General features: G+C 41.2%; 1 protein-coding gene across 1 annotated transcript in view; it reads right to left on the bottom strand.

Annotated features, from left to right (window-relative positions):
• PSMB7 (proteasome 20S subunit beta 7) overlaps window positions 1-26,388 on the bottom strand; it is a 57,228-nt gene that overhangs the window by 21,442 nt on the left and 9,398 nt on the right. The window contains exon 6 of the mRNA XM_082628820.1: window positions 6,883-6,941. Coding sequence (XP_082484946.1) covers window positions 6,883-6,941 — 59 coding nt within the window. The remainder of the gene's footprint in view (window positions 1-6,882; window positions 6,942-26,388) is intronic.

Here is a 26,388-nt window from a genome sequence, read left to right as displayed (position 1 = left end):
ATCCTACTACTGGATTACTAAAAAATAGAAGCAGCTGCCATATTTTAGAGCCAATTTTGTGTGAGCCATCATATGAAGTGCTTTACAGACCACATATAATCCTGACAGCAACCCACAGGCAGGTCTCTGGATCCCCGTCTTCTGGGTGAACAGTGCCGGGCCGTGGCTTGCCCACGGTCGTGCCATGCGTACAGTGGAAACTCACTCACAGCCCAATCCTCTAGCTCCTAAGCTCCTGTGTGCCCTTTTCCATCTGACCACATTGAACTCATGCTCTATGCTTCCCCTTGGGACCAGTCTATGTGCCAAACTGAACAGACTCTCTTTTTTTAATCAAAATAATGCAGATCTCTTACACTACTGTCCATCTGCATGGCACAAATAAATCTGAAACTTCAGTGTCTTTCTACTATTAGACTTAAACAAACAAAAAACTACAGTCACTTCTAAAATTTGCTATAGAATACCATATTGGTATCAACTCTTTCGTTATATAAAGTGGATCTATAGCTGCCTGAAATGACAGATTAATTCTGTTTCCTCCATAGCTACGTGTTTGGCATCACGTTTGTGAGGTAAACACAAGCCTTTAGGGCGATAGCTGCTCACATCTTTAGCAATAAGGGCTTCTCTAGAGGCCAGCACTTGCCAAGTGGTGAAATATGACTCCATAAATCAGACAGCTGAAGTGGCACTTGTATACGTCACCATCTATCTTTACAGCTTCTCTCTAAAGGGTATAGGGTAAGAGCTCATCCCTCGGTATTGTGACCAGAAAAAGGACCATCACAGTTGGCACTGACTAAGCATGTGCTACTTAAAACTGAAGACACACTAAGACTGGGGGGAAAAAAAGATCCTGCTGGTGTTAGCACGCCTCAGGCAGTGGTAGAAGCTTCAGCAACTCATCTTCAAAAGGCAAAGAGCCAGAGCTCTAGAAACCTGCAAAAATTGGCTAAGCCTGCAGTCTTCATTTCTTTAAGTTGAGCATCTTCAAAGTCTAGAATTCTAACTGTAGGGCACAGCAGCTGCCACTGCAGATCTGATCCTCTCAGCTTTTGGCAGCTCTCAACTTGAGATTCTAGCAAAAGAATTTTTCAAGTTGCTATTATTGCCTGTCATGGATTTATAAATATTGTGCAGTATCTGCTGTGGCATGGCTCTCATGGGACGCCGAAGCATGCCAAATGCGTAACAGAATGAAAAACAGTTTCTATTCTTCAAATAAATGCTAATTTTTTTTAACTGTGCTCACATGATGTGTTTGTTGACCAACTTCAATAGTACAGAATATGTATCAGAGAGGGGAAAAAAGCTGATTGTCTTTTCCAGCAGTATTCAGCTGCTACTTTCATTAAGCTTGTTTAATTAGATTCCAGATGCTAATTTGCAAGTCGATACCAGAGGGTGCAGGACAGTTTGCCTTTGAATCATCTCCCTGTGATGTAAGGGTCCTGCCGCACACCGCTACCCTTCAGCAGCCCTCGCATGCTTTCTGACAATTAGTGCAAAGAGGGGACAGTACTGATCTTGACAGACTAAATATTAATCTTCTACCCATTTTTATGAATTATAATCTTCAAGAGTTTGTAAATTTCTCACTGGGCCAAATGGAAACATTCCTTCTTACAAAGAAACAGCATGGAAGGAAAACTAACCTAAGCTATCAGATTCATTTCCTTAACCCTCCCCACCCTAAAATAAAAGTTTTTATTTCAGCAATTTTCAAGATACATACTTGCACGAAGCTAACACCATATTTCCAGGTACAACGGTCAAATTCCTCATACTTAACTGGAAAATGGACTCAGAAGGCCACAGTGTGTTTATCACTAATTTCCTGTCCAGCTAGCCTGTGGATAATAACTAGGATAAGGGGCTTAGTTCTTATGCCAGCCTTAACAATAGGAAAAAAAAAATTCTAGGGGAATGGCTCCACACAATTCATCATCACCAAAAAACCCTCTAATACAACTGACCCCTTGTCATTAGGTCAACTCACACATTTTAAAATCCACTATTCTGCTAATACATACGTACAGTGTCCAAATAAGCACCTTTGCTGATAAAAACAAAGCATGAGATTTATCAGCAGTAATACAATTTTTTAATGCCTTCATTTTTATCAATCTGAGTACTATGAACACTAAAGGTGAACACTAAACAGTTATCAAACTGTTTCAAAGGAAGGTAAATTCTGGGACCAACTAAGAAAGGTTGCTTCTGACACCTTTTTATCCACTCATTCAACAAATACTGGCTGACTACCTACAATGCACCATTTTAGGTGTGACGAAATAGAAACGAATAAGCACAGTTCCTGCCCTCAGAGAACTTCCAGGCTAACAGCAAGGAGAAAAACAAGAAAATGAGCATCCCAAGACTGGGACAGGCAGTGTTAGGGCCACAACTGGATGAGAATTTTAAAAGATTTTTAATGGGCCTTAAACTCACACAGTTAGCTGGCAGTTTCTCTGAAAACTTGAGTCAGAGCTTTTACCTGAAGCAAATCACTGGTTCAGATGACTTCAAAAGGCAGAAGCCCATCTTAGGCATTTATGAATCCCAGCTAGGTTTCACTGTTCTGCTTTTTGGCCTGTAATTTCCCAATGAGCATCTGCCCTTTGGCCCATCTTCATTTCGGCCGTGTACTCAATGGGGCGTTTGCTTTGTTGACTCTGGCCCAATACTGTGTATTATTTGAGAAATGTACTAGTTATCTTCTGTTATCTCAAAAAAAAAAAAAAAAAAAAGTTCAGCACTTTCCAGATGGGAAGAAGAGAAAGTCCCCTCCATTTCCCAGGTGGTTTTTGATGAGTCAGATTTTGCTTTAGCTCTGGGTTATCCTGTCTCAACTCTACAAACATGTACTGAACATCAGGAGATGAAGAGGAGAGATGATTTCATGGTCCCTGCCCTCAAGGGTCTCCCCTCTCTCGGCAAGTAGCGGAGATGCCCCTGAAAACAGCCATAAAACAATGGGACAGGTGTGTACAATGCAGTACGGGAACACAAATAAATGAGGAAGCAGGTGAGAGCATTGCTGGCAGGCACCGGCAGCGAGCAGGATTCGACAGCGAGCAAGTACACACTGTATTCAAAGAACAGCAAGCAGGCGAGAAGGGCTGAAGTGGAGCAGGAATGCAGACCTATGTTTCCTAAAGTTTAATATTCATACCCCTGGGCTTACATGATGGTGATACATGAATACATTTTTTATTTATATTAATAGTATGTACTCATTTTCATGTCTTGGGGGGAAAAATAACCATCACATCAAACCCAGGATTTCATAGATACAAACTATATTTTAAAAATAAATTTAAATTAAATAGGTGAACTAGAGTGGCTGTAGGGAAGAGAGGAAAGGGAACTGACTGGAAAGTTGAACTTCTGCAGTGAAGGAAATGTTCTGTCTTGATCTGACTGACGGTTACTTGGGTAATTACAAATGCCAAAATCTAATCGCACTATACACTTCAGATCTGTGCATTTTATTTTATGTAAATGATAACTCAATTTATAAAACAGTGAGCTGATGTAAAAGAACATTTTCAAGAAAAATAACAGTAGAGGTGGCATCCAGACATGGCAGAATCCTTAAATGTAGTGTGCAAATGACAAGTTCAAGACTAGCCCTGTCCAATAGAAATATGTGAACCACATATGTAGTTTTAAATTCTCTAGTAGCCACGTATAAAAAAGTAAAAATAGGTGAAAAAATTTAATAATATTTTTATTTAACCCAATATACTTAAAATAGTATTGTTTCAACATGTAACCGTATTACTAATGAGATACGTTTTTAAATCTTTTGTACCCCGTCTCTGAAATCTGGGATGTGTTTTCTACTTGCAGCACCTCTCAATTCAGACTAGCTACACTCAAGTGCTCAACAGCTACATGTGGTTGGTGGCTACCATACCAGGCTGTGCAGCCGAAGACAATGAGAAAACATTAAAGGTTTTTAAGGAGGCAGGGACTTTCATTCCATAAATACTACAGTCTAGGCCCAGCACTGTCCAAGGCACAGGTTTGCAGTTTAAAAAAAAAAAAAAGAAAAAAGACTATGGGCTTTTCCTAATTTATTTGTTCTAACAATAAAGCCAAGACTTTGTTTCGTGAGTCTGGCCTAAAAATCACTGTTTGGCAAACGATTTGTAATTATGATAGCCTGAAACTTCCCCTCCCCATGCAATTCTCTATGAAGTGAGCAGCAGTTACTGTCCTGGCGATCCATGCAAGACCTGAGAGGCAGAAATGTTCTCCTGGGTTTGTTTGAGACACGTCCAGAACCCTTTCCCCTACTGAAGGGAAATAAGCAGACTCAGTCATCCAACCCTTCAGTCTCAAAATAGGCAAGAAAGAAAAGTTATGGAGGGCTTCTTGCCACAGAAAGACAAAAAGCCTCCCTGGAAAGAAGAAAAATAGAGTTTGGAAATTTGAAACCAAACGTTTCCATGAGCTCTATGCAAATGCAGAGCCAGAAATGACACCCTGGCTGAATTCTCTTTCACAGCAAAGTCACTAACACAGGGTTCTCTCAACTTTCCTAAGCAGTCTCGGCCTTCCACTGAAACCACATCACTTAATCTTCACCAGAAGAAAGCAGGGTGGCCAGCAGTTAGTTGCTTGGTCTTCACAATAATTTTAGTATCTATTAATATCCCTTTAGATTTTTAAAAGTATTACCTTTGCCTTCTATTTACTTTTAAACTCACTTCACTGGAGAAGTACTACCTTCTCCTTAATAAAGTGACTTTTGTTGACTGTCAGTCTGTGTCAAGTGTTAATAAGTTCAGTGAATAAAAACCACTCACCTGAAATTGTAAATTTAATTAACAATCTGAAATGGGAATTTAGTCCACCTGTTTCAAGGTCTCTCAGCTAACACAAAACAATAAGTGGTCTGAACTGTAGATAAAATTGATCTAAGGAACACAACTCTTCAGACTGATAATATCAGAAATTTTACTGAAGGGATGATTCACATTCCCCTTTGCTTCCCTAAAAAATCAGCAATATTAAATTCATGGCCTTTGAATCATTTCAAATCCAAACTCTAAATAATATAAAATTACTTTAGCAGTGTTAAAATCACTTTTAATATACCTCATGCTTTCAACTTTTTATGCAATTCTCATTTTTCTTTAACATATGGAAGTCCCAATCAATTGGAAACAGACACAGCTTTCAAGAAAATTTGAAAAGATTAATGTGGTTTAAAGGAGGGCCTGACACTACTGAGGTGATTTTCTAAATGAAAATCATCAGTCTTTCTCTCTATACCTGCATTAGTTCTAATGAATTTGTGGAGCATTAGGAAATTCCTCTCCTTTAGTTTGAAAACTGGGAGATCGTTTTTAATTTTTCTTTTTAAGTGACCTAGTATATCTTATTTTTCCTCTGTACTTCAGAACCCCAAACAGAAAATAATGCTGATATGGGAATAAATGTTCACACTGAGAAATGAGGAGAATTCTAATCTCATTTACAGCTGATACGTGGACCTGTTTACTATTCTTAATTGGAGCAAGACCATTGTTTCTAGTACAAAACACCTAGCTAAATTCTATCTTTAGTCACACGTTTTAATTCCTGCAGATAATTCAAGAAAGGGGAGAAAACTAGCCATCAGTGACCAAGTCCCTTACATGTGCTATCCTCAAATACCAAGGGTGTAGTGGCTTCTGGCAGGAGACCCCTGTCCTGGCTGAGCAGCATCCACGACCCTACATTCTCTGCTCTCCTGGCACTTGGCCCAAACCTGAAGATCAGAGAGCTTCAGGGCTCCAATGACACTTGATGCTCTAATGACAATGAGCTAGAGAAGAACAAAAATTTTTAACATGCAATCTTTTCCAAAGATGATTAGGCATAAAGCATTGTCAAAAAGTAATTCCCAGAAACACCCGCTGGTATCTACACAAAACACTACTGCAAAAGCAGGAAGAGCAGAAACCTACATATTAAGGAATAGGGTAAACCACTCATAAACAGCCTAATAACTGTTGAAAACAAGTTGATACTACCCATGAAAAAATTAACATCTATCAAAAAAACAAGGGCAGATGATGAGGGCTGCCTTCAGGACGTAATGTGCCTACACGCTAGTTCAGCAGCAAGGATAAAGCACAGTGGAGGAATAACATGGTACCATAAAGTATCCAAGCATACTGAACACTCCTTTCAAAGCAACAATGAAAGACCTGTGGCTTGTTCTTGGAGATTTTGGGGTCTAGGGGGTTGCTTAATGGAGGTACATCTATCATTAAAGCAGACACAGGTGGAATGTCATTCAGAAGATACCACCCTCCCCACTACCAAAGAAAATATAATAAAAGAATCTCTTATAAATATATGTGAGACACCAGATACATACATCATGCTCTGATAATAGGCCACTACACACATGGTATTGTCCCCATCTTCTGCCAAATGCAGAACAACCTATAGGGATTTTTCAAACTGCCCGCATTTTCAGGCCAGGTCTGTGTGACATGCAAAGACATACATAGTTTCTCTATTCTTAGTGAAAAAAACAAAAAACCTGTCATTTTGAGATATTGTGATAACGCAAAAGAAAACATGCTACATTGCAGCAGCATTTACAGCCAAGCAGATTCCCAGACAGCCCAAAGGCCAGAGCAAAAAGCTGAACAGTGCAGGCTCCTCAAGCCTGAGGGAGGGCATAGCAAGGCCACTCCAAAATGAAGCTTTCCCAAGTAACCAGTCTTCTCAGCAAACATAGTACCTGTGCCAAAGAGCATTCCAACTAACAGCAGTTCAAACTTTGGAGGGATCAGCAATCAATTTGTAAATGTCCAACATACAACTAGAAAGATAATGTGAAAGAGAATAAAACTGTAGGAACTTACATACCTCCATATCTGGCCTAAATTTATCTTCAAACACGGCCATTGCTGCTAAGGAGCCAGAACCTGTAGGAAAAAAGATGCATTTTTAGCATATTTACCAACTCCCAGCTTCTCCATCTCAAGTTTACCTCGGGGCAGCAAAAACGGCAAAACACACCCAATGTCACATTCACGTACAGTGTAAATATTAATACTATAGGGCCGGGCTTCCCTGGTGGTGCAGTGGTTGAGAGTCCGCCTGCCGATGCAGGGGACACGGGTTCGTGCCCTGGTCTGGGAGGATCCCGCATGCTGCGGAGTGGCTGGGCCCGTGAGCCATGAACGCTGAGCCTGTGCGTCCGGGGCCTGTGCTCCGCAATGGGAGGGGCCACAGCAGTGAGAGGCCTGCGTACCGCAAAAAAAAAAAAAAAAAAAAACTATAGGGCCACAAAAACCAGGTAAACACTGCTCTTCAAAAACCTGGAGTCACACTTACCACTATCTCGGGTAAACCTGCAACTGGCCCTACTTCTACTATTGACAGGAGTAACTGCATATTATTCACAATAAAATCCTGAAGCATGAAAATGAGGTTATGGATAATTTGTATTTGTTCACAAAGTGAATGCCACATAATTTCATATATCCTGTGCTGTGACTCCTGTGCTCCAAAGCTGTGCCTTGGCAGGCTGCTGGGTATAGCGCTAAATACCAAGCCAGTTAGAAAGAATAGATTGTTTTAATGAGCTGGCCCTGGTAGAGTCACCTTGACACACGGGGAAGAAACTACAGCACCAGCCATGGTAATAGGACTGTGAGCTACGGCCACCAGGTTATTCCAGCTACAACTGTAAAACACTTTATTATGTGGCATTTATTTGGAGCTATTATTTTTAGTTCGTACATTGAGGAGTAACAGCTGAGTAGACAAAATGACAAAGAAACAAAAATTTATTATCACAATAGCAAATGGCTGAAAGGTTATGCTGCATAGATATTAACAGACAGCAAATTTCTCCCTACAAAAGTAGGATGTAAAGGCATTACAGATAAGTGTGGGCTCCCTTTGAATGGATATAAAAGGCAGCTCAGAACTATGAAAATTTAAACTTGCTTTGTTCAGAAACCAGAGAATCTTTAGAAAACCATCATCTTGTCTTTACAGGGTCCTGGCAATATTTTAGGATACTCTACTTTTGGAGAGAGGATAGAGTTGCCCACAATTTTTTACTCCAATTAGAAGATTTTTTTGGCATTTATTACTTTTTAACTTGTTTTGCATAACACTATCTATTTAGCTGGGTCACAGAGAAAACCATATTTTCTATTTAAAATGATTTGTGTACATCGCTTGACCACCTCAATGGTTTAGCAAAGGAAAAAGGCAGCGATTAAACAGTTTCAAATGAGGTGTCCTGCTGATTTTATCAAGTCTGCTGAATGTATAATGAAAAAGGAGAAGCTGACAGCATCGCTGCATTGAGAAAATACAGACTACCTTATCTGAACCATTTAAGGAGGTCCAATTATAGATCAAATTTAAAGGGTAGAAACAGCAGATTTACAGACACAAATCAATGAACATGGTAATCCCAATGAATATGACAGATACTCCTGTTAGGGAATATTGCTGTGGTTGAGGATCATTACCTTCACAGCACCGGATACATCACATCTAAAGCAGTGGGAAGCTACGAGCGTAGATGGCATTACGGGCAATGACTATTCATTTAAGCTTTGGGAGCAAAAGGCAACCCCATTTTCCCCTCTCACAATTTTTTCTCCACAAAAAAAAAAAAAAAAAAAAGGGAACCTAAAGAGATATTAAAAGCCCTTTAGAAAGGAAACAGAAATTAAACAGATATAAAACTAGTGTACCCAAATAAAACTAGATATATATACACAAATTCACCAAAATCAAACCTTGGAATTTCATAGTTTATGTGTCCTGGAAAATCTGGAAATAGAGTCAGAGTTCACCAATGTTTTGTGACTTACACATTTACTCTGAGTTTCAGGGATCAAGGGGGGAAAGTAACCTGTTTTAAGGCATTGGTGAGAACCAGTCTCAGACTTCGTAGTAAAAAACGAGCTGGTTTTGTATGGAAAACAAAGGACAACTGTCACGAAGAAACAAGAAAATTGCAAATAAGGAAACCTCAGGAAAAAAAATACTTCTTTTCCAACCTGGTCCAAGAATACCTCTGCAAAGAGCCCAAGGGTAAACGCACCAGAGGCCAGAAATACACATTAGAAAAGGACAGGGGAAGGACGGCTACTTACCTAAGAGCTAATAATTTTGTGGAAAACTGTAATCAATTACTGTAAAAGGGGAAACACAACTTACCTTAAAGACATCTTTCCCTAAAGACTACTAGCCTGTATTTTCTCCTGGGCCATCCTTTCTTTGGCAGTTTCACAGTAAATTAATTTTACTCTAATTTTTCCCGGGCACATATATTTCCTTCTACTTAGCTTCACCTAATACTTTAAGAAATGAAAAATATTTCCCTCCTAATATAATAATTCTTCCTTTATCAAAAGCTTTTTTTCATGAGAAACAACACCGCAGAAAAAATTTCCGTAAGTGGAAGTACATGCTACATCTAAATCCTTAGAACAAAAAGTGTCTATCAATGTAGTGATGCTTCTCATCACAGTGATTTTTTTTTTTTTAGAGTGGAAGGTGCAGGAGAGGTAAACATAGAAAGGACACAGGGATCCCTATTACACTGTATTTCTGCTTCCCCATTTACATCACAACCCCCCAAAACACACACACCAACTTACACACACACACACACACACATGCAGGTGTACACATGGCATGTGCACAGAGTTGAGAAGTTTTCAGGAAAACAGGAGCTTGCTAAACTGCCTGATTCTGCTTCCCCTGAGATCAAAGATAAGCGGACTCCAAATAAACTTGAAAAGGGGAAATTCAACATTAAAAACAATTTCTAAATCACTTGCAAATTAGCTCCTGCTCCTAGCATTTTTAGGAAAGGAGGACTTTGGCGCCCCCTTTTCAGAATTCCACAGAAGTGCTAGGAAATGGAGTGCAATTGACTTTGTCAACAGGTTTCTAGGAAACTCTGAATGTGTGTCTGCTGCTTAGAAAAGAGAAGACAGAATTTCAAATATGACTGCAAACACCCAAAATGGCAAGAGAACGACATGCAAATCCTCACATAATTTCAAGGCAAGGCAACCAGGGGAAGGAACAAGGAGTTTGCCATTAAAAAGAAAAAAGATGGTAAACTCAATGAGACAGGTCTTTTTAAATAATTTCAATTCAAGTTTCCCAGATTTTTATTTCAATGCCACTTAAAACTACATATAATAAATCATCAAATTCCATCGTAATACAGCAGCCATTTGACTCACAAAATGTTTAAATATTATATCCCATTTTCCTCATAAACCATAATAATGCCCACAGACATTCCATGATTTCAGCATCAACCTATTAACCTGGCACTCTCATACCCAAAACCAAGGCAAAAATCCTCTGCAGGATTTACCCTGATTTTTTATTCCAAAAACAAGGCCACCTTAGAAAATCAGTCAGAACGGCCTGGTTTCCCATTAAGGAATAAACAAACAGAAAAGCCAGGGGACAGTGTACCGGGTATAGGGGCCTCTGCTTTAGACCGTGGGCGTGTCAGGTGAAGGAAATGGGTGTCAGAGGGAATATGCTTTCCACAAATGCAGGATGAGCTCTAAGAGCAAGGGGTATGAGACCTGCCCTCAATCTCTCTCACAGTAGAGAGGAGGAAGCCAAGAGGGAAGAACAGGAGCATTCTGTCTGAGCACCCACCGTGGGCCACACAGCGTATGTTGTCATTTGGGCATCCTCACAGCACCCCAAGGAAGTGATAAAGCTTCTTGTCTAGGATTACAGGACTAACAAGCACAGGGCAGGATTCCTGTCTCAGGTGTGACCCTATGCCACTCTCTCAAACAGAAAGTTCTACAGGCCACAACATAGTTCAGAGCAGACATGCATGACTTTCCACAACCAGGTCTCTGGCTCGCTCAGCCCCTCCTCCTCCCCAATGTACACACACACTTGACACTCTACCAACACTAAACTGACAAGAATTTCCTAAATGCCCAGACCATTTCAAGCCTATCCCACCTTGGCACGTGCTATTCCCTCTGCCCCCTTGACAGTCCACAGAACTCCGAGGCACCCATCCAACCCCAACTGCGAGATGACTTCCTCCTAGAAGCCTTCCTTGACCACCACACCCCCATCAGAGTTTATCACTCTCATCTCTGCCAACTGTCCATCCCTTCACAGCTGCATCCGCCATACCTAGCAGTCTCTGGCACACAGTGAGCACTAAATAAAATTTGCTACATTAGGCTGGGCTGGTTTGAGTACAACTGTTCAAATGGGGGAGCTGGGGAAACGGAGCTGGCCCTGAAGGAGTGACGACAGCAATAAATGCCTTGATAAAGTGTAAAAGAACATTTATTACCTAATTTATCATACCGGGATGAATATAAGACAAACTCAAATGTAAAGCAAGTCCATTTTCAAAAGAAAAGAAGGCTTTAAACCCACAAAACCATGTCCTATTATACGTCCTAGTCTGGCCTGAACTCTGTGATAGCACAGGAATGAAACGCCCTCCTTGGATTTCTGCATTTTTCTACCAAAGCTCTGTCTCATCAGTAGTTTCCAGGTAGCTGCTCCTTAGCAACCTCCACCAAGTCTGCCTTTTTCAGCCCACCCACAGTTACTGGAAGCCAGCTTCCAGAACAAAGCTCTTCAAAACAGAAATACGAGGTATAAGTCAGTGACCAGCATTTAGAGAGAGGGTGTGCACGACACTGTGACGGCTACCTAGTTACCCACTGACTTGCCTCTGCACCCACTGTCCTTCCCCAAGCTCGCCCACGCCATCCACACACACCCACCCGCTCAACCACCAACTCCCAAACCGCCCAGCACGCAGGCTGTGGGAAGAGACAGGGATGGGGGGAAGGGTACGCAACTTAGCCCTCTTTCATCCACGGGGGACAGAAACTGCTCTGCAACCCCGATTCACTGCAGCCACCTGGGTGGGCACCGCCTTACCCTGGCTGTCCAGGTTTGATGCTTATTTTTTTTTTTTTTTTTTTAAGACTAGGGTCCCAGGTCCTCAATGACAGAAGGGAGGTTTTTTTTTTTTTTTTTTTTTTTAATATATTTATTTATTTATTTTTGGCTGTGTTGGGTCTTCGTTTCTGTGCGAGGGCTTTCTCTAGTTGCGGCGAGCAGGGGCCACTCTTCATCGCAGTGCGCGGGCCTCTCACTATCTCGGACTCTCTTGTTGCGGAGCACAGGCTCCAGACGCGCAGGCTCAGTAGCTGTGGCTCACGGGCCCAGTTGCTCCGCGGCATGTGGGATCTTCCCAGACCAGGGCTCGAACCCGTGTCCCCTGCATTGGCAGGCAGATTCTTAACCACTGCGCCACCAGGGAAGCCCCCCAGGTTTGATGCTTATTAAAAGAATTCAACAGATGCCCCTGTGAGTCCCAGAAAGCACAGTCTTGCTCTCCATCTCTGAATGCCAGGGCCTGACTCACCCGCAGACCTTTAAGATGACTCCACGGGGCGCCCACACTGCGCACCTCCAGAAGAGGGCTCAGGCATAAATGCCACAAGGGTCACATCTCCAGCCATGCTTTTTTTTTTTTTTAAATATGTTGGGGGTAGGAGTTTATTAGTTTATTTATTTATTTATTTTTGCTGTATTGGGTCTTCATTTCTGTGCGTGGGCTTTCTCTAGTTGTGGCAAGCAGGGGCCACTCTTCATCGCGGTGCGCGGGCCTCTCACTATCGCGGCCTCTCGTTGCGGAGCACAGGCTCCAGACGCACAGGCTCAGTAGTTGTGACCAGCCATGCTTTTAAAATGAAGTATCTTATTAATAATAGGTGACTGGCTTTAAAAAAAAAAAAAAAAAAAAGACTAACACCTGTAAACAATGTAAAATATAAGCCCTGAAACTCAGAGAAATATGTGCAACACACAGGGCATTAATAAGTAAAAAGAGCTCACAGATAAATAACATCAATACACCAAGAGAGAAGAGGACACAGCAGTTTACAGAAAAGAAAAAGAGCAGAGGCCTATACACATTTAGAGACACTGTTCAAGTTCACTAGTAAGAAATATAAATTGAAACTAAATAGCCATTTTTTGGCTTTTAGATTAGCAAAAATTAAAAAGAATAATACCCAGTGCTGACAAAGATGTAGTAAAAAGGGCAATCTAACATTCCTGTAGAAGCACAAATGGATAGAACTTTTCTAACGCACAATTTAGAAACATCAATCAGAAAGCATAAAGCTATACATACCCACCAAACCCACAATTCTGCTAGAAACATACTCTAAAGAAATAAACGGGTAAGTACCCCAATGACATTATGATCGCTGTTTAGATTAGACAAAAGCAAAGATAACAACAGCAACAGTAACAAAAGCTGGAGGTAAATGTAACGGTCCAGTACCAACCATCAGGAGATGGGAGGATAAACAAATACTATATACATGGCGATTAAACAGAATAGTGTTTGGCAATGTCCATGATATAATAGTTACTGAGGGAAAAACATGTTCCCAAGCAAAATTAACAGATATGTTTATATAATACATATTATACACACCTGGAAGAAAATTGTTTTAAATTATGCTCATTTCTGGGTGGTGCTATATTGTTTTGTTTACTTGTGTTTTCTTATTTTTTTTCAAGGGCAATGCATTACTTACAATTTTTTAAGATATACACTTGGAGAAAATAAGAATTCAACTTTGTTAAGGGATTAAAAAAAAAAAAAAGCCAAAAGACCAAGACCTTGCCAGCTGTCACAGTCTTGCTGTGTAACAGCAGCAGCAGGCAGCTTAGTCCTGAAATCTGTACACAGGGGCCTGAAGGTCAACCCACGCATGCGTCAACAGTCCCAAGGAACAACAGCAGTCAATCATCCCAAATAAACACACCATGTCTCTCTACCACAGTCCTTAGGAGGGCTTCCTTAGGACAGGCACCAAAATTTTTTAAAAAGAGATAAAATCATCTTAACAATGAAGTCCTTTGAGCATATCAGCGCCAAGCCAGATCTCATTTATCCAGAAGCATACTATGTGGCAAACAAACTACTAAACAGACCACAACAGACACAGTCCACGTGGTGTTTTATGAAATTTCAAAGCAGTCACGTGAGTTTTGTCTGCTCCTCGGACATGGCAGGTAAGTGCAGTCCCATTTCACAGGAGGGAAGACTGAATTCTGGAGATAAGGAACTTGCCCAGATCACATAGCTAGTGATTAGAGAATCTGGGAATGTGAGCCCCGATCATCCTAAATTTAAAGTGTCCAACACTGCTTCTGTTCCATGTGCTGCCTCTTAAATTACAAAGCCAAATGCTTGAAATTAAGATTAGCATGGAAGCAGCTCTATTTTCTTAACTCTCCACCCCCAAAAGCATGCTTTCTAACTTACTTTTTGCTCAGATTACAGCAGAATGATTTCCACACATCTGGATACAGTTAATTTGTGTTGTTTTGCTTAGAAATTCAAATGAGACTGGGATTTCAGTTAAATGTTTTAAATGATTAAACAGATGCCATTCACTATTTAGCAATGCCACTCAAGTATCTAAGCATTTATTTTTAAATAGCCCCATTCAAAAAAAAATAAAACAGTGAAATTAGTCTCCATTTTCTAAACCCTCTGAGAGTGTTTCTGATTTTAGTTTATCAGCATTAGTATTAGTAGTTCAATTTGAATCCTAACTTTTTCTGAGAGAACAATCCAACTCCGGACAAAATTTGAAATGTATCAGGAAAATTTTACTAAGATATTGCTTTTACTTGCTCTATATATTTAAAAAAAATACCCCCATTAATATGGCTTAAGGATAGTGGGACTTTTTTAAAAACATGAAACGTGCTAATTTTTATACATGTCAGGGTTCACTCAAGTATGAAATCAAACTTGGCAATTCTAGAACCTATTTTATAAGACATGCTGAAGAAACTATAAAAGACAAATAATTTTCTAAAACATGCTGCTCTAAGTCAGGCTCTAGGAAGGATCTGAAAGCCAGCAGGTAGAAATCTGCTTTTTCTAATAAGGTCTAGGTTCACAAATTCTCACAATGAGGAAGGGAAAATATTTACCCTTAGGACCTTATCGGTCCCAGACCCTAATTCATGTGGTGCAGGTATTTCCTCATTTTACAGACACGGAAACTGAGGCTCAGCTGATTTAAAGGCAATAATGGGAGCCAAGATTCAAATCTAGGTCTTGTTGGGGCTTCCCTGGTGGCGCAGTGATTGAGAATCCACCTGCCGATGCAGGGGACATGGGTTCGTGCCCTGGTCCGGGAAGACCCCACATGCCGCAGAGTGGCTGGGCCCATGGGCCATGGCCGCTGAGCCTGTGCGTCCGGAGCCTGTGCTCCGCAATGGGAGAGCCCACAACAGTGAGAGGCCCGTGTACCGCAAAACCAAAAAAAAACCAAAAACAAACAAAACAAATCTAGGTCTTGTGGCTCTTTAGCCCATGCACCTTTCAGAAGGGCAACTCTCCACTCATCCTTTCAAACCAACCATCCCAGGTGCCCACTGGGCGGCAGGCTCTGGAACACGGATGCAAAAGATGTGGCACAGCTCTGAGCTTCCTGCCTGTTTTCCCACAGCACACCATTGAGGCCCTCCCAGCCCTGCATGACTGCCAAGCTGCTCCAGGCGGCACCACCACAGCAAGCACAAGGTGAATGGTGCCCCAGAAACTACAGGACAGCAGCCCTACTGCCCTGACCGCCTCCCCGCACAAAGGGGAAGACGATAGAATGCGTCTTCCTCATAGGTCGGCTGAGACCTGAATGAGATGGCACATGTAAAACAGAATGCCTGGCACATAGTAAAAGCTCAATAAAAGTTAGCTGTTACAAATACTCTAACACAAGGTCCCCGTCCTCCAGGGGCTCTTTTATACAATCATTCTCAACAAGTCTCAGGGTTGGCAACTTTAACAGAAATGCAGATCTTTAAAATTTCTTCTCTCAAAGTCATGAAGCGCTGACAGGCGGCAGGAAATGGATTTCTAACTGCTTTTCCCCCAAATCAATTCAACCAGATCTTTTCAGGAAAAGAGCTGCTCCTTCTGCTAAGAAGTGGTCCATTTTAAGCACCCAAGGAAGGACCTGTTTGCCACCGTGGCCTGCCAAGGTGTAAGATGCATGCAGCGATAAAAGAGTAACACCAAGAACTTTCTCATCCATCAGTGTCAGCTCTCCCTGACAGCGTGCTTACTCACACTTGCTCATTGTTAGTCAACTGGCCACTCATCCTGGACAAAATTTGATGCTCTCCACAGACCCATGGATGGGGATCATTTTTCACTCTGTTTCTGTCTACAAGGTCTGGTCTCCTGGTATTGGTGCCTGCTCTGGAGGCCAATACTGCCAATGTGTGAAGAGCTGATTCATGAAAATAAAACAATGTTGGTGCCGGGGGACCACATTCAGCCACTAGAGAGCAGTGGAACTCCTCTCAGAGCTTGGGAAAACCCAGACACTGACTTGAAATGGTTTAAATGTATGCATGCATTTCATTGTAAGTCTTGGCCAAAAGCTTCGAGGAGAGGCAGGCCAAGCAATCAGACAATCTTGCATGGGTTGCTGAAATCCAGATTTGTCCTTTGTCAGCATAAGCCGTTTAATTTGATGTTTTCACTCCTGAGTAAGCACTGAGTATTACATTTAAACCCCTCGTGAGGGGAAAGAATGCTTCCTTTTCATCAGCAAATGTACCTCAATGTCATTTTATCCCCAATGAAAAAATATATATATATACATATATTCCATTTAATATGCTAAGAAATAGATTTGAAAGCATCCAACAACATTTCACTCAGAAACTGATTTCTCAAAAACTGCAGTTCCTTTTCTAAATGTAATGTAGTCAAAAAGGAGTTAAATTTTACTCTACGTAAATAATGTAAAACACCACTCGAAGGGAACAGGGATTTTTCTTATAATTGCAACTGCAACGTCTCATTGACCTGACAGGTTATAAACACTTATTCTTAAGAAAGGACTAACATTTGGGGCATTCAGGCCTAAAAAGTGAAAGGCTGTGTTTTATTAATGTATTTTAATGAAATGCCACAAGGTAAGAGGACAGAGAACTGTTCTCCTTCAAACAGAGGAGTCACCTAGCCCTATGTGTAAAGGATAAGACGGAGGATGAAAATTACCTTAAAATTACCTCTCCTAATCATCGGGCTCCCACAATCATCAGGCCCCACCAGGAAACAAGCTCTCACTCAGCACTGCAGAGCACAGGGCACACACTTCTCTCTCCCGCTGCAGGAGTTCGAGGCAGTTAGAGCTGACAGGTCTTTCAAAGGCACCCTTTACTCTGGCCCGCATTTCAAAATAGCTTCCCAAACTGCAAGTTAAGCCCTTTGCAGGCCTTTTCCTAGTTTTCCTGTCCCTTAGAACCCTCTAGGACAAAGGACCACAGAGTTTAATAATTTATAAAAACACACTTAGTCTTAATTGTAAGTAAAGGTTTATCTTGTCCATAGAGCCTTGTGCAAACAATAATAAATCCTATTTACTGGAAAAATGTGCAAAACACTGTTACATATATTTTTTCCCTTTATTCATCTGTGGACTAGATGGTATTATCTCCACTTTATAGATGCAAAAAAACAAAACAAAAAAAACTAAGATCAGAGGGATAAAGGAACCTAACCAAAAACACACAGCTCGTAATGGCAGATCTGGTTGCCAACAAATCCCTAGTTACATGACCTCCACACGAAAAGTCTTCTGATGTATAAAATGACTTTCCACTTGGTCTGTCCAACAAGAAAGTAAAAGATCATCAAGCACTAGGTCACGAGAATGTAAAGGCACTTTTTGTAGTAGGGCCAATTCTGAAACAAGAGCAGGTAAAGATGAACTAATTAACCCCACTCTCTCTGAAATGGGGTTTAAAAAGCAAAGGACTTAAAACTGTGCACACTGCATTTAAGTTCTGAAATGTACTCCTAGCAAGGGCTTTTATTTGGTTATAGGCTAAGGACTGAACTCAAATCAGAAAAGACTTCATGGTGAAACGTCAGAGCAGAAAAAACAGGAGGAAGAGCACCCTAACATTAGTTCAATATCTCACTATTTTACCTACAAGAGACATTTAATATTTTCTACACAGAATCAAGAACAAAGTCTACTCTAATTAGAACAGATAAAGAACCAGCAAGGACTGGCTCTATTACATTCCCTGAAACAACATGATGAATTGCAGAAGTAAATATTTTCTCATCTCCTAACATAATGGCACCATCTATTGGCTTAGTACCACCATTGCAACAACCAGGAATCCAGATGCATAACCCAACTTTCATGGGCTTTTGGTTCCCAGCTGCTTAATTCCTGGCATTCCATAGTGGTACAAATTTTAAGATATAAAATCCATGCATCGCACATTTTAAATCTTCTGAAATTCATCTTATATATATTAATCAAAGCAGGAGAAACTGCAAGAAAAATCTCAGTACACAGAACTGCACACAGAGAATGTGTTAGCACTAAAATTATCAAAACACCATGCATCAAACATCAATGATGTTCTACACACAAAGATTTTTACATGTGGTTATCTCACTTAATCCTCACACATTACCCATGGAACAGATCCTCTAACCCCCATTTTCCTGAAGGAGAAATCAACACTCACAGTCAAACAACTAATAAATGTTGGACTTAGATCTGAACCCAGTATGACTACAAAGACCAGCTCTTTTCACTATCCCACCCTACTTCAGAAAATCAAAAACGACTCCAGAGCAACATATGCAGGGGAAAAGCACACAGTGCTTTACAGAGCGTGTTCACACACGTGACATGGCAGCATCCCAATAACCCAGTGACCTTCAAGTCAAAAAAAATCAGCTTCTTTTTAGAAATGAGGGGTTTGAGGTTCAGAGAGGTTAGGTGATGACTAGCTCTGGTCAATCGGGGCTGTGACTGAAGCCAGGGCTTCCATCTCTTTCTCTAGCATTCTAGGCTCTGGATGGTCACTGGCTGTACAGACAAAGCTCCCACCAGGATGGGGTTCCCACCAGCGCATAGTCCTTGACCCACAGAGAGCAGGGGACAAGACTCGCTCCAGTCCTGATGGAGACCCATGCTTACAGGATGCCTGCACAGTCACCCGGCCCACACTAGTCAGGAAAAAGGATTTTCAGCAACACTAGAGCTACAAGGTCATGTGCCCTCTGAGAAGGCTTCTACGTGGGCCTATCAACTAAATACAGTGCTGCTGAGTTCACATCTGATTTCAGAATTGAAAATGAATGTGGAAGAAATAGTTGCCATCTTATAGTACACTGATTTGATACAGCACAGGACAATTTTTCAAACCGAGTCATGTGGAGATAACAAAATGTCTGCACAAAGGTTGCACTTTAGTGTAAAAACATGGAGAAATGGCAGGTCTGAATTCCCTACTGATGTTCCTAAGTTCCAACTTAATTCTAAGACTCTTCTTTGCCCACAAGGTGAGACATCTGGTATGTTTACTACTCTGTCCCGAATCTTTTTAATTGCTAGGGGGCTCTGTAAACTGGGACTTAAGAGGTACATTCCAGTAATTAGGAAATTGTATAACCAGTTTATCTAGAGATAGAATTTTACCTGGACGGCCCTGGCAGTGACCCAAAGTCTTCCCTAATGGTGCATATCAATGTTTATTCCTTAAGTTAGTATTCCTAAATTGTCCAAGGGCCTCATTTCCAGGAATGTCGTGCTTTAAATTTCATTCATATTAATCCTCTATGTGAATAAGTGGGCAAAATAAAAATTTTATATATGTTGCCAATGCAGCTACAAGGAACATTGCCAAACTAACAGCAAAAGATGGTCCCCAAGCTTCTCCTGACAGTACTTCAGTTTGCTTAATAAAGAAAAGCTGGCAAGTTAAAAGAATAAGCTAATTAATCTGAGAATTAAAAGAACCCATATTTTGTCTATTAAAAAAAAAACCATAACCCTTTTCCCTTTCTTAATAAAGAAAAGTCAAAAATCTTGCCTGGTTTTCCACAATCACACTAATCAATCACCTGCAGTCTCTTACAAATTATTTTCTTAAAAAATAAATAATTAAATGAAACCTAAGGGGTCCTTTCTTCTTTTTTGAGAATGGACCAAAACACATTTGGTCTGGACCACATGCCACACATTACTCACAGCAATAACAAAGCCCAGGGGGAAAAGTCACAGAGACCAGGGTTCTCATGCCAGATCATGCACCTCCAGGCTGTGTGACCTCAGCATACCTCTCTGAGCCTCAATTTCCTCACCCCCAAGACAGGGATGATAGTACCCACTTCACAGCGGTGCAAAGACTAAATCAGTCAAGTGTCTCACAACAGCTGCTGGCGCTGCAGCTGGCAAGCTGCTGGACGAACGCTACTATCATTACGGCCAACACCCCGTTCACAAAAAAGGTTTTAGGACAGAAACTGTCCGAGGGCCACACCACAAGGAGTTTGATACACTCTTCTCTTAAGCAAACCCTCGGGGAGGCAAGCCCTCAGCGAAGAGGCTCCTGGACCCTGCGCTCGAGGAGCTGTGCCAGCATGTTAGAGATGCGCAAGACAAGACAGGTGTCTTCTATTCGATGTAAATTAAGGGTAGCCTTCAGGCGCCTGGCTAGTCGCCAATACAGGCCCATGGGTAGACAAAATGTAGACACCCTTGTCTTACAGGTAATTTGTAGCTTCCAGCTCTTACTGTCAAATCACTCAGGAAAAAGAAAAGATTCATTACAAAGTTGTATTTTTATTTCTCATAATAAAAAAACTCCTACTTTCACTAAAACATGAGAATTTACATGAAATATTCATTTTCTCACTTACACCACACTCACGGAAAGCGTCAATCCCACAAGGAATGTTAACGTTCTGGGGGCACATTTCAGTTAGGAGGGCCTTCTATTTTATCTATAGTTGGAGGTTTGGTTTGTAGCTCACCCAAAATAAGTCACATGAATTAAAACAAAACCACCAAATTTTGGCACTTCTGGGGTTCTCTCAATATCCAGCTCCCCATCCCCTCAAAAAAAAAAAAAAAAAAAAAGGGAAGAAAGAAACACCACCACCACCTCCACGGAAGCCAGAGCTCCATCAGGAGGAAAGGCAGCGCTGCACACCTCGCACAGCAGGGAGAGGCATCAAGCCCTGCTCAGAAGTGGACAACGGCCAAAAGAGACTAAAAGAATGGCAAAGGCAAAACCAGGACAGCACAAAAACTGTGTTGTATTTCACATTTTCCGATCAAAGGTGCCTCTTCACAACGGACTTGGATCAGAAAGAAACGAAATATAAAATTCATGTTGTCTTTGGGTGGTAGAATTGTGTATAATTTTTTAAAATTTCCTTTGATACTATAAAGCTGTTTCAGTAAATACTGTTTTTAATACGCAGGAAAGAAAATCCACACAAAGAACAGTCGAAAATATCCCAAACAAATAAATGCCCCTTGGGAATTTGTATAAATATTTTCAGTATTCAGGAGCAAGACTTAATAGCTTAATGAAGGAACATCTGTAAGATGATAAAATCAAAGCAGCTGTGATGAGCTCAGGCTTGCTTGAGCTGAAAGACAAATCCCAGCTTTGCTGCTTACAGGCAGGGCAGCAATGGGCAGGTTAGTAAATCTAAGTTTCAGGTTTCTCAACAATAAGTAGGTAATGATAGCATCCCTTGCACAGAATTTTAACTGAAAATAATGCGCTGGCACCAGCAGACACTGGCACAGAGACACTTCCAAATACGCTTTAAATTTAAAATAATACTAAGCTTAAAAAAAAAAAAAGACCTATCACATATGCAGTGCTTTGTGCTGTTCCCTTACGGCTCAACTGGAGCCACACAAATGGAACACAATCTAAACCAACTCTACTCCAGGGGTCCTGTAAACTGTTCACAAACAATAAACAGCAGTTAAGGTTTCTAACACTAGGTTTTACACATGCTTTGGCACAAGCAAGTTAGAGAATCAAAAAATTAATTCACCATCAAATATTCACTGAGTCACACAGGACTCCGTGAGACTCTGGGAGTGAGACAGATTCTGACAGAGATCTCAGAGTCTTGCAGGGGCAGGAAGGACAAGAGCTGGGGAAAGTAGTCTGGACACGGTTGAAATCCTGGAATCAAGCTGCACACCAAATTACCGGAGAGGGACTTGCTAACAGCCTGGGGCAGTCACGAGGGAACGGCTTCTGGGCTAGACCTTGGATGATGAGTAGGAACACTCCAGGCAGAAAACGCATTTCTGAAAGACGGCAGCACAGCAGCAGTGGAGTGTGAAAGGCAGTTCAGAGGAGGGCAAGGGGGCTGTTGCCACAAACACCTAAGGTACGTGTGGAGGAGGAAGAAGAAAATGTATAAAGCCAGACTGGAAGGAAGATGACCCCGGTGGAGGAGTTACTGCAACACTGTGGTCAAGAGCCAGGAAGGAACTGGCACTGAGGAAGACAGGAGAGGACGGTCAGAGACCCGGCACGGGGCCTAATGGCTGGCTGGCTTCTGAGTGCGCTCTGGGACGACCGTGGCCATCCCTGTGCCACTGGACCCATGCACACATTCAACATTTCTGGCCAGATGTAATCTCCCTCTCTGCCTCTAGACTTCCCACATGCCAATCCTCCTTCCGACAGCTGTCAGGCTGCTCTAACAAGCGAATCTTATCCTATCATCCCCTGGCTTGAAAAGAGTAGATGGGAACCTCCAGGACAAAATCAAACAACTCGGCCTGTACCATCAGGACTCTCTCCGGCCCAGCTTTCCAGCCTTGCCTCTGCCCCACCCTCCTGAACGTCAGTACATCTTCATCGCTCCACCTCTTCTGCTGTGCCCCCGGCATGGAACACTCCCCCCACCCACTGCACTTGCCTCACCCATCCAGCAAACTCTGGCCTTTCAGTTCTTTGACCATACTGGTCCCTTGTGCACTGCAGGGCCTGAAAAGTCTTTCCCTTGCGGGTAGGGAGTAGGGTGGCAAATTCCTGGCTAATTCCTACTTATCATTCAGGTCTCAGCTTAAGTGTTACTTTTCCCCATCTTTCACCTACCAGACTGGCAAGAATATCCAAAGTAGGAAAATTTATAAGAGAAAAGCATTCTCATATTCTCTTGGTGGAATACAAACTAGTACAATCTTTTTGGAGGGCAATTTGGCAACAGCTCTCAAAAGGTAAAATGCACTGTATGACCAGCCATCTGTCACTTTTGAGGGCTGCCCAGTAGCTATACTTCCTTTCTATGACCTTATAAACGGATGACTGAGCCTCACCAATCATCACCAACCAAGCACCCACCCTTCCCTATAAGGAATCTCGGACAGTGACCACCCTTCCCTATAAGGAACTCTCAGACAGTGAATGAGATGGCAGAAAGCCTCAGTTCCAGATGAGGCAGCCAGGGCAGCAGAGTGAGCAGCGAGCCAGGGTCTGTGCCAGCTGGGCCAGCAGTGTGGTCTGCAGCATTCTGCCTTTGCCTGCAATGGCCCATTCTGCAGCATTATTTCTGAAACTGTTCTTGGCCCCAAACCCAGTTCTTGCCCTCCTAGCTATTCTGTGAGCCACCTATTATCCTTTAAAAAATAAAAATTCCTCCTTTCCTAAATCATCCAGCGATTCTAATGATTACAACAGAGAATTCTGAGCAATACATGAACACACCCTAATTCAGAACTCCACTACTAGCAATTTGTCAGATGTACTTACACAAGTACACCAAGACATATACTCATCAATAGGAGAATGGGTCACTAAATCACGGTAGAGACATGTAATACAGTTCTATGAAGGTGGTGTTGTAGGTTTGATATAGATCTATAAGCACTGATACAAAAACTTCTTCAAAACAAGTTAATAGTAATGGAACAGTATCTACAGCATGACCTCAGCTGTGTATTTTTAACAGGGATAGACAGATAGATGACAGATGACAGAGATATATATAGGTGGATCATAAAACATTTTCTGAGAAAAAACGCAATAAACCCTTAATAGTGATTACTTTGGGGAAATATGAAAGAGACTTACTTTTCATGTATTATTTTTCCCCACTTGAATGTTTTGTCATGTTCATAAATTACTTTCATTAGAAAATGTTTTCATGTCACTTGCCCAGTAAGGACTTCCCAAACACCCATTATCCACATGCTCCTTCCTGTATTCTCTCTTATTACTGTTTTTTTCCTCCAGGGCACTTAGCACAGTGCATTCTTTTAGATTAATGTGTATTTACTTAATTCCTATCTCCCGCAGAGGCTATAAGTTCTGAGGATAGGTGCTGTGTTGACCACTATATTCCCAGTGCCTAGCACATAGCAGATGCTAAATAAATATCTGATAAATGAATGAAACTAACTTATCCTTCTTTGAAGATTCAGCTCAAGTGAAGTGAAGCTTTCCCTGAAATCTTCCAGTTTAGACCCTTTCTCCCTTGGGCCTCCAATGGCCTTTGTACCTACTGCCCTTGTCAGTTTATACAGCTATCTCTCCCATTACACTGGGAATATGTTGAGGTTAAGGATCCAGACATTCAACCTCTCTCTGTGGAGCCTGCTACAGTGCTTTTACACAGAAGGCACTCAAGAAATAGTTGATAAATGAACAGATGAACAAACAAACTAAACCTCAAAGTAACAACTTACTTGTGTATCTAAAATCAGGTGTTACTGATGTCTTGCTCTTCTTAATCTTCTTAATCTCTTATGAAAGCAAAACCAGACTGTGGAGAGTGATGATTTCTGAGCAGAAGTATGCCATAAAATCAAAGCTGTGGAGCCATCACCCTGGACTCACATTGGACTTGGAGGGAAGCAAGATCACTGTCAGCCAGGACAGAGCACAAAGTGGAGTTGCAGGAATGAAATGAGCAGACACAAATCTGCTTTACTCACTTTCAACAACTTTTCCTAAATTCAGGATTATGCTCATAAGACAAATTACTACAGTTCAAAAGCAACAGAAACCAATTCAATTTTTCCATCTTAAAAATGAAAAGGCTTTGTATCAATATTAAATTTCCTGATTTTGATGATTTTATCAAGGTGATGTAAGAGAACATCCTAAAGGATTTTGAGATAGAGGGTTATGGTGTCCACTATTTACTCTCGAATGGTTCCATACACCAAAAAATAACAATAATGTATGAGAGAGTGAGCAAAAATGTGGTAAAATGTTAACAATTGTCAAAGACGAGTAAAGTGTATATATGACTATTCATTGTACATTTTTGTTACTTTCCTGCAAGTGTGTAATTTTTTTTAAATAAAAAAAAGAAGAAATGAAACTACTTAATAGAAAAGGCTATTCTACCTTTACTACCATTTAAAGGCATCAAATGGGGGAAAATAAAAACAGTACTTTGATGGAAATAACAAATAAAATGGAACAAAGCAATTTAGAGCAATTCTAAAGTTAAGTATCTTCATTTTAAAATAATTATTCCATACGGTATCTGGGGACAAATCATTCTTCTCACAAACATGGAACATCTGTTGCATACAAATCTTATGAGGCTTGTGTATTACATGGAATGGAAGAGCAAAGTCTCAAGCTAGGAATTTCCAAACTATTCAAGGCAGCCATTATCCCTGGCTCTGCAGAGCCAAGATACCAAGACAAAAAATGCAAAAGGAAAACAACAGCTGGAAAAATGCCAGCTACAAATGACCTGTTCAAGTTACTGGACAAATGCAATTTCTTTCTTTTTTTTAAAGATTTATTTTTGATATGGACCATTTTTAAAGTCTTCATTCAATCTGTTACAGTATTGTTTCTGTTTTATGTTTTTGTTTTTTGGCTGCGAGGCATGTGGGATCTTAGCTCCCTGACCAGGGATAGAACCCGCACCGCTGCACTGGAAGGTGAAGTCTTAACCACTGGACCACCAGGGAAGTCCCTGGACATATGCAACTTCACTCAGAAATTTAGCATGAAAGTTAAATTCAAGACTCCCAACTCTTCTAAATATACTTTTATCACTTTTTTTAGTCATTTAAAAAAAAGTACTCTTATCTAGCATTTAGAGCTAAAATACAAATGTACAAGGCTGATCTAAAAAGTGTAGCTACTATTTATAGGCCAGGCACTGGACCAGATGCTTTATACACATTATTTCTAATCATTATAAATAACCTGGTATGCATGGTAGGTATTACTGATACCATTTCACAAGTAAGGAAATCAAGGTTCAGAGAGGAATTATATGCCCAGGATCCCTCAGAGATTAAGTGGCAAAGAGGAACTCTGGTCACTCTAGCTTAAAAAAAAAAAATCTCTGCTTGTACCAGGCCTATTCCCCCAGTGAGGCCTCCACTCTAGCCTTCCCTCTGCCCGGGAGGCCCATCCACTCAGACCTCACCTTCTTCATGAACCTACTTTAACCTTCTCAAGTCCCCTTGCACTGCATTAATATTTTTTAGCTTTTTGTTTTGA

The sequence above is a fragment of the Mesoplodon mirus genome, assembly GCF_964341445.2.
Source record: "Mesoplodon mirus genome assembly, chromosome: 1".
Taxonomy (NCBI): Eukaryota; Metazoa; Chordata; class Mammalia; order Artiodactyla; family Ziphiidae; genus Mesoplodon; species Mesoplodon mirus.
Note: the sequence above shows the minus strand (reverse complement) of the source record. Positions and strands in the feature narration are given on the sequence as shown.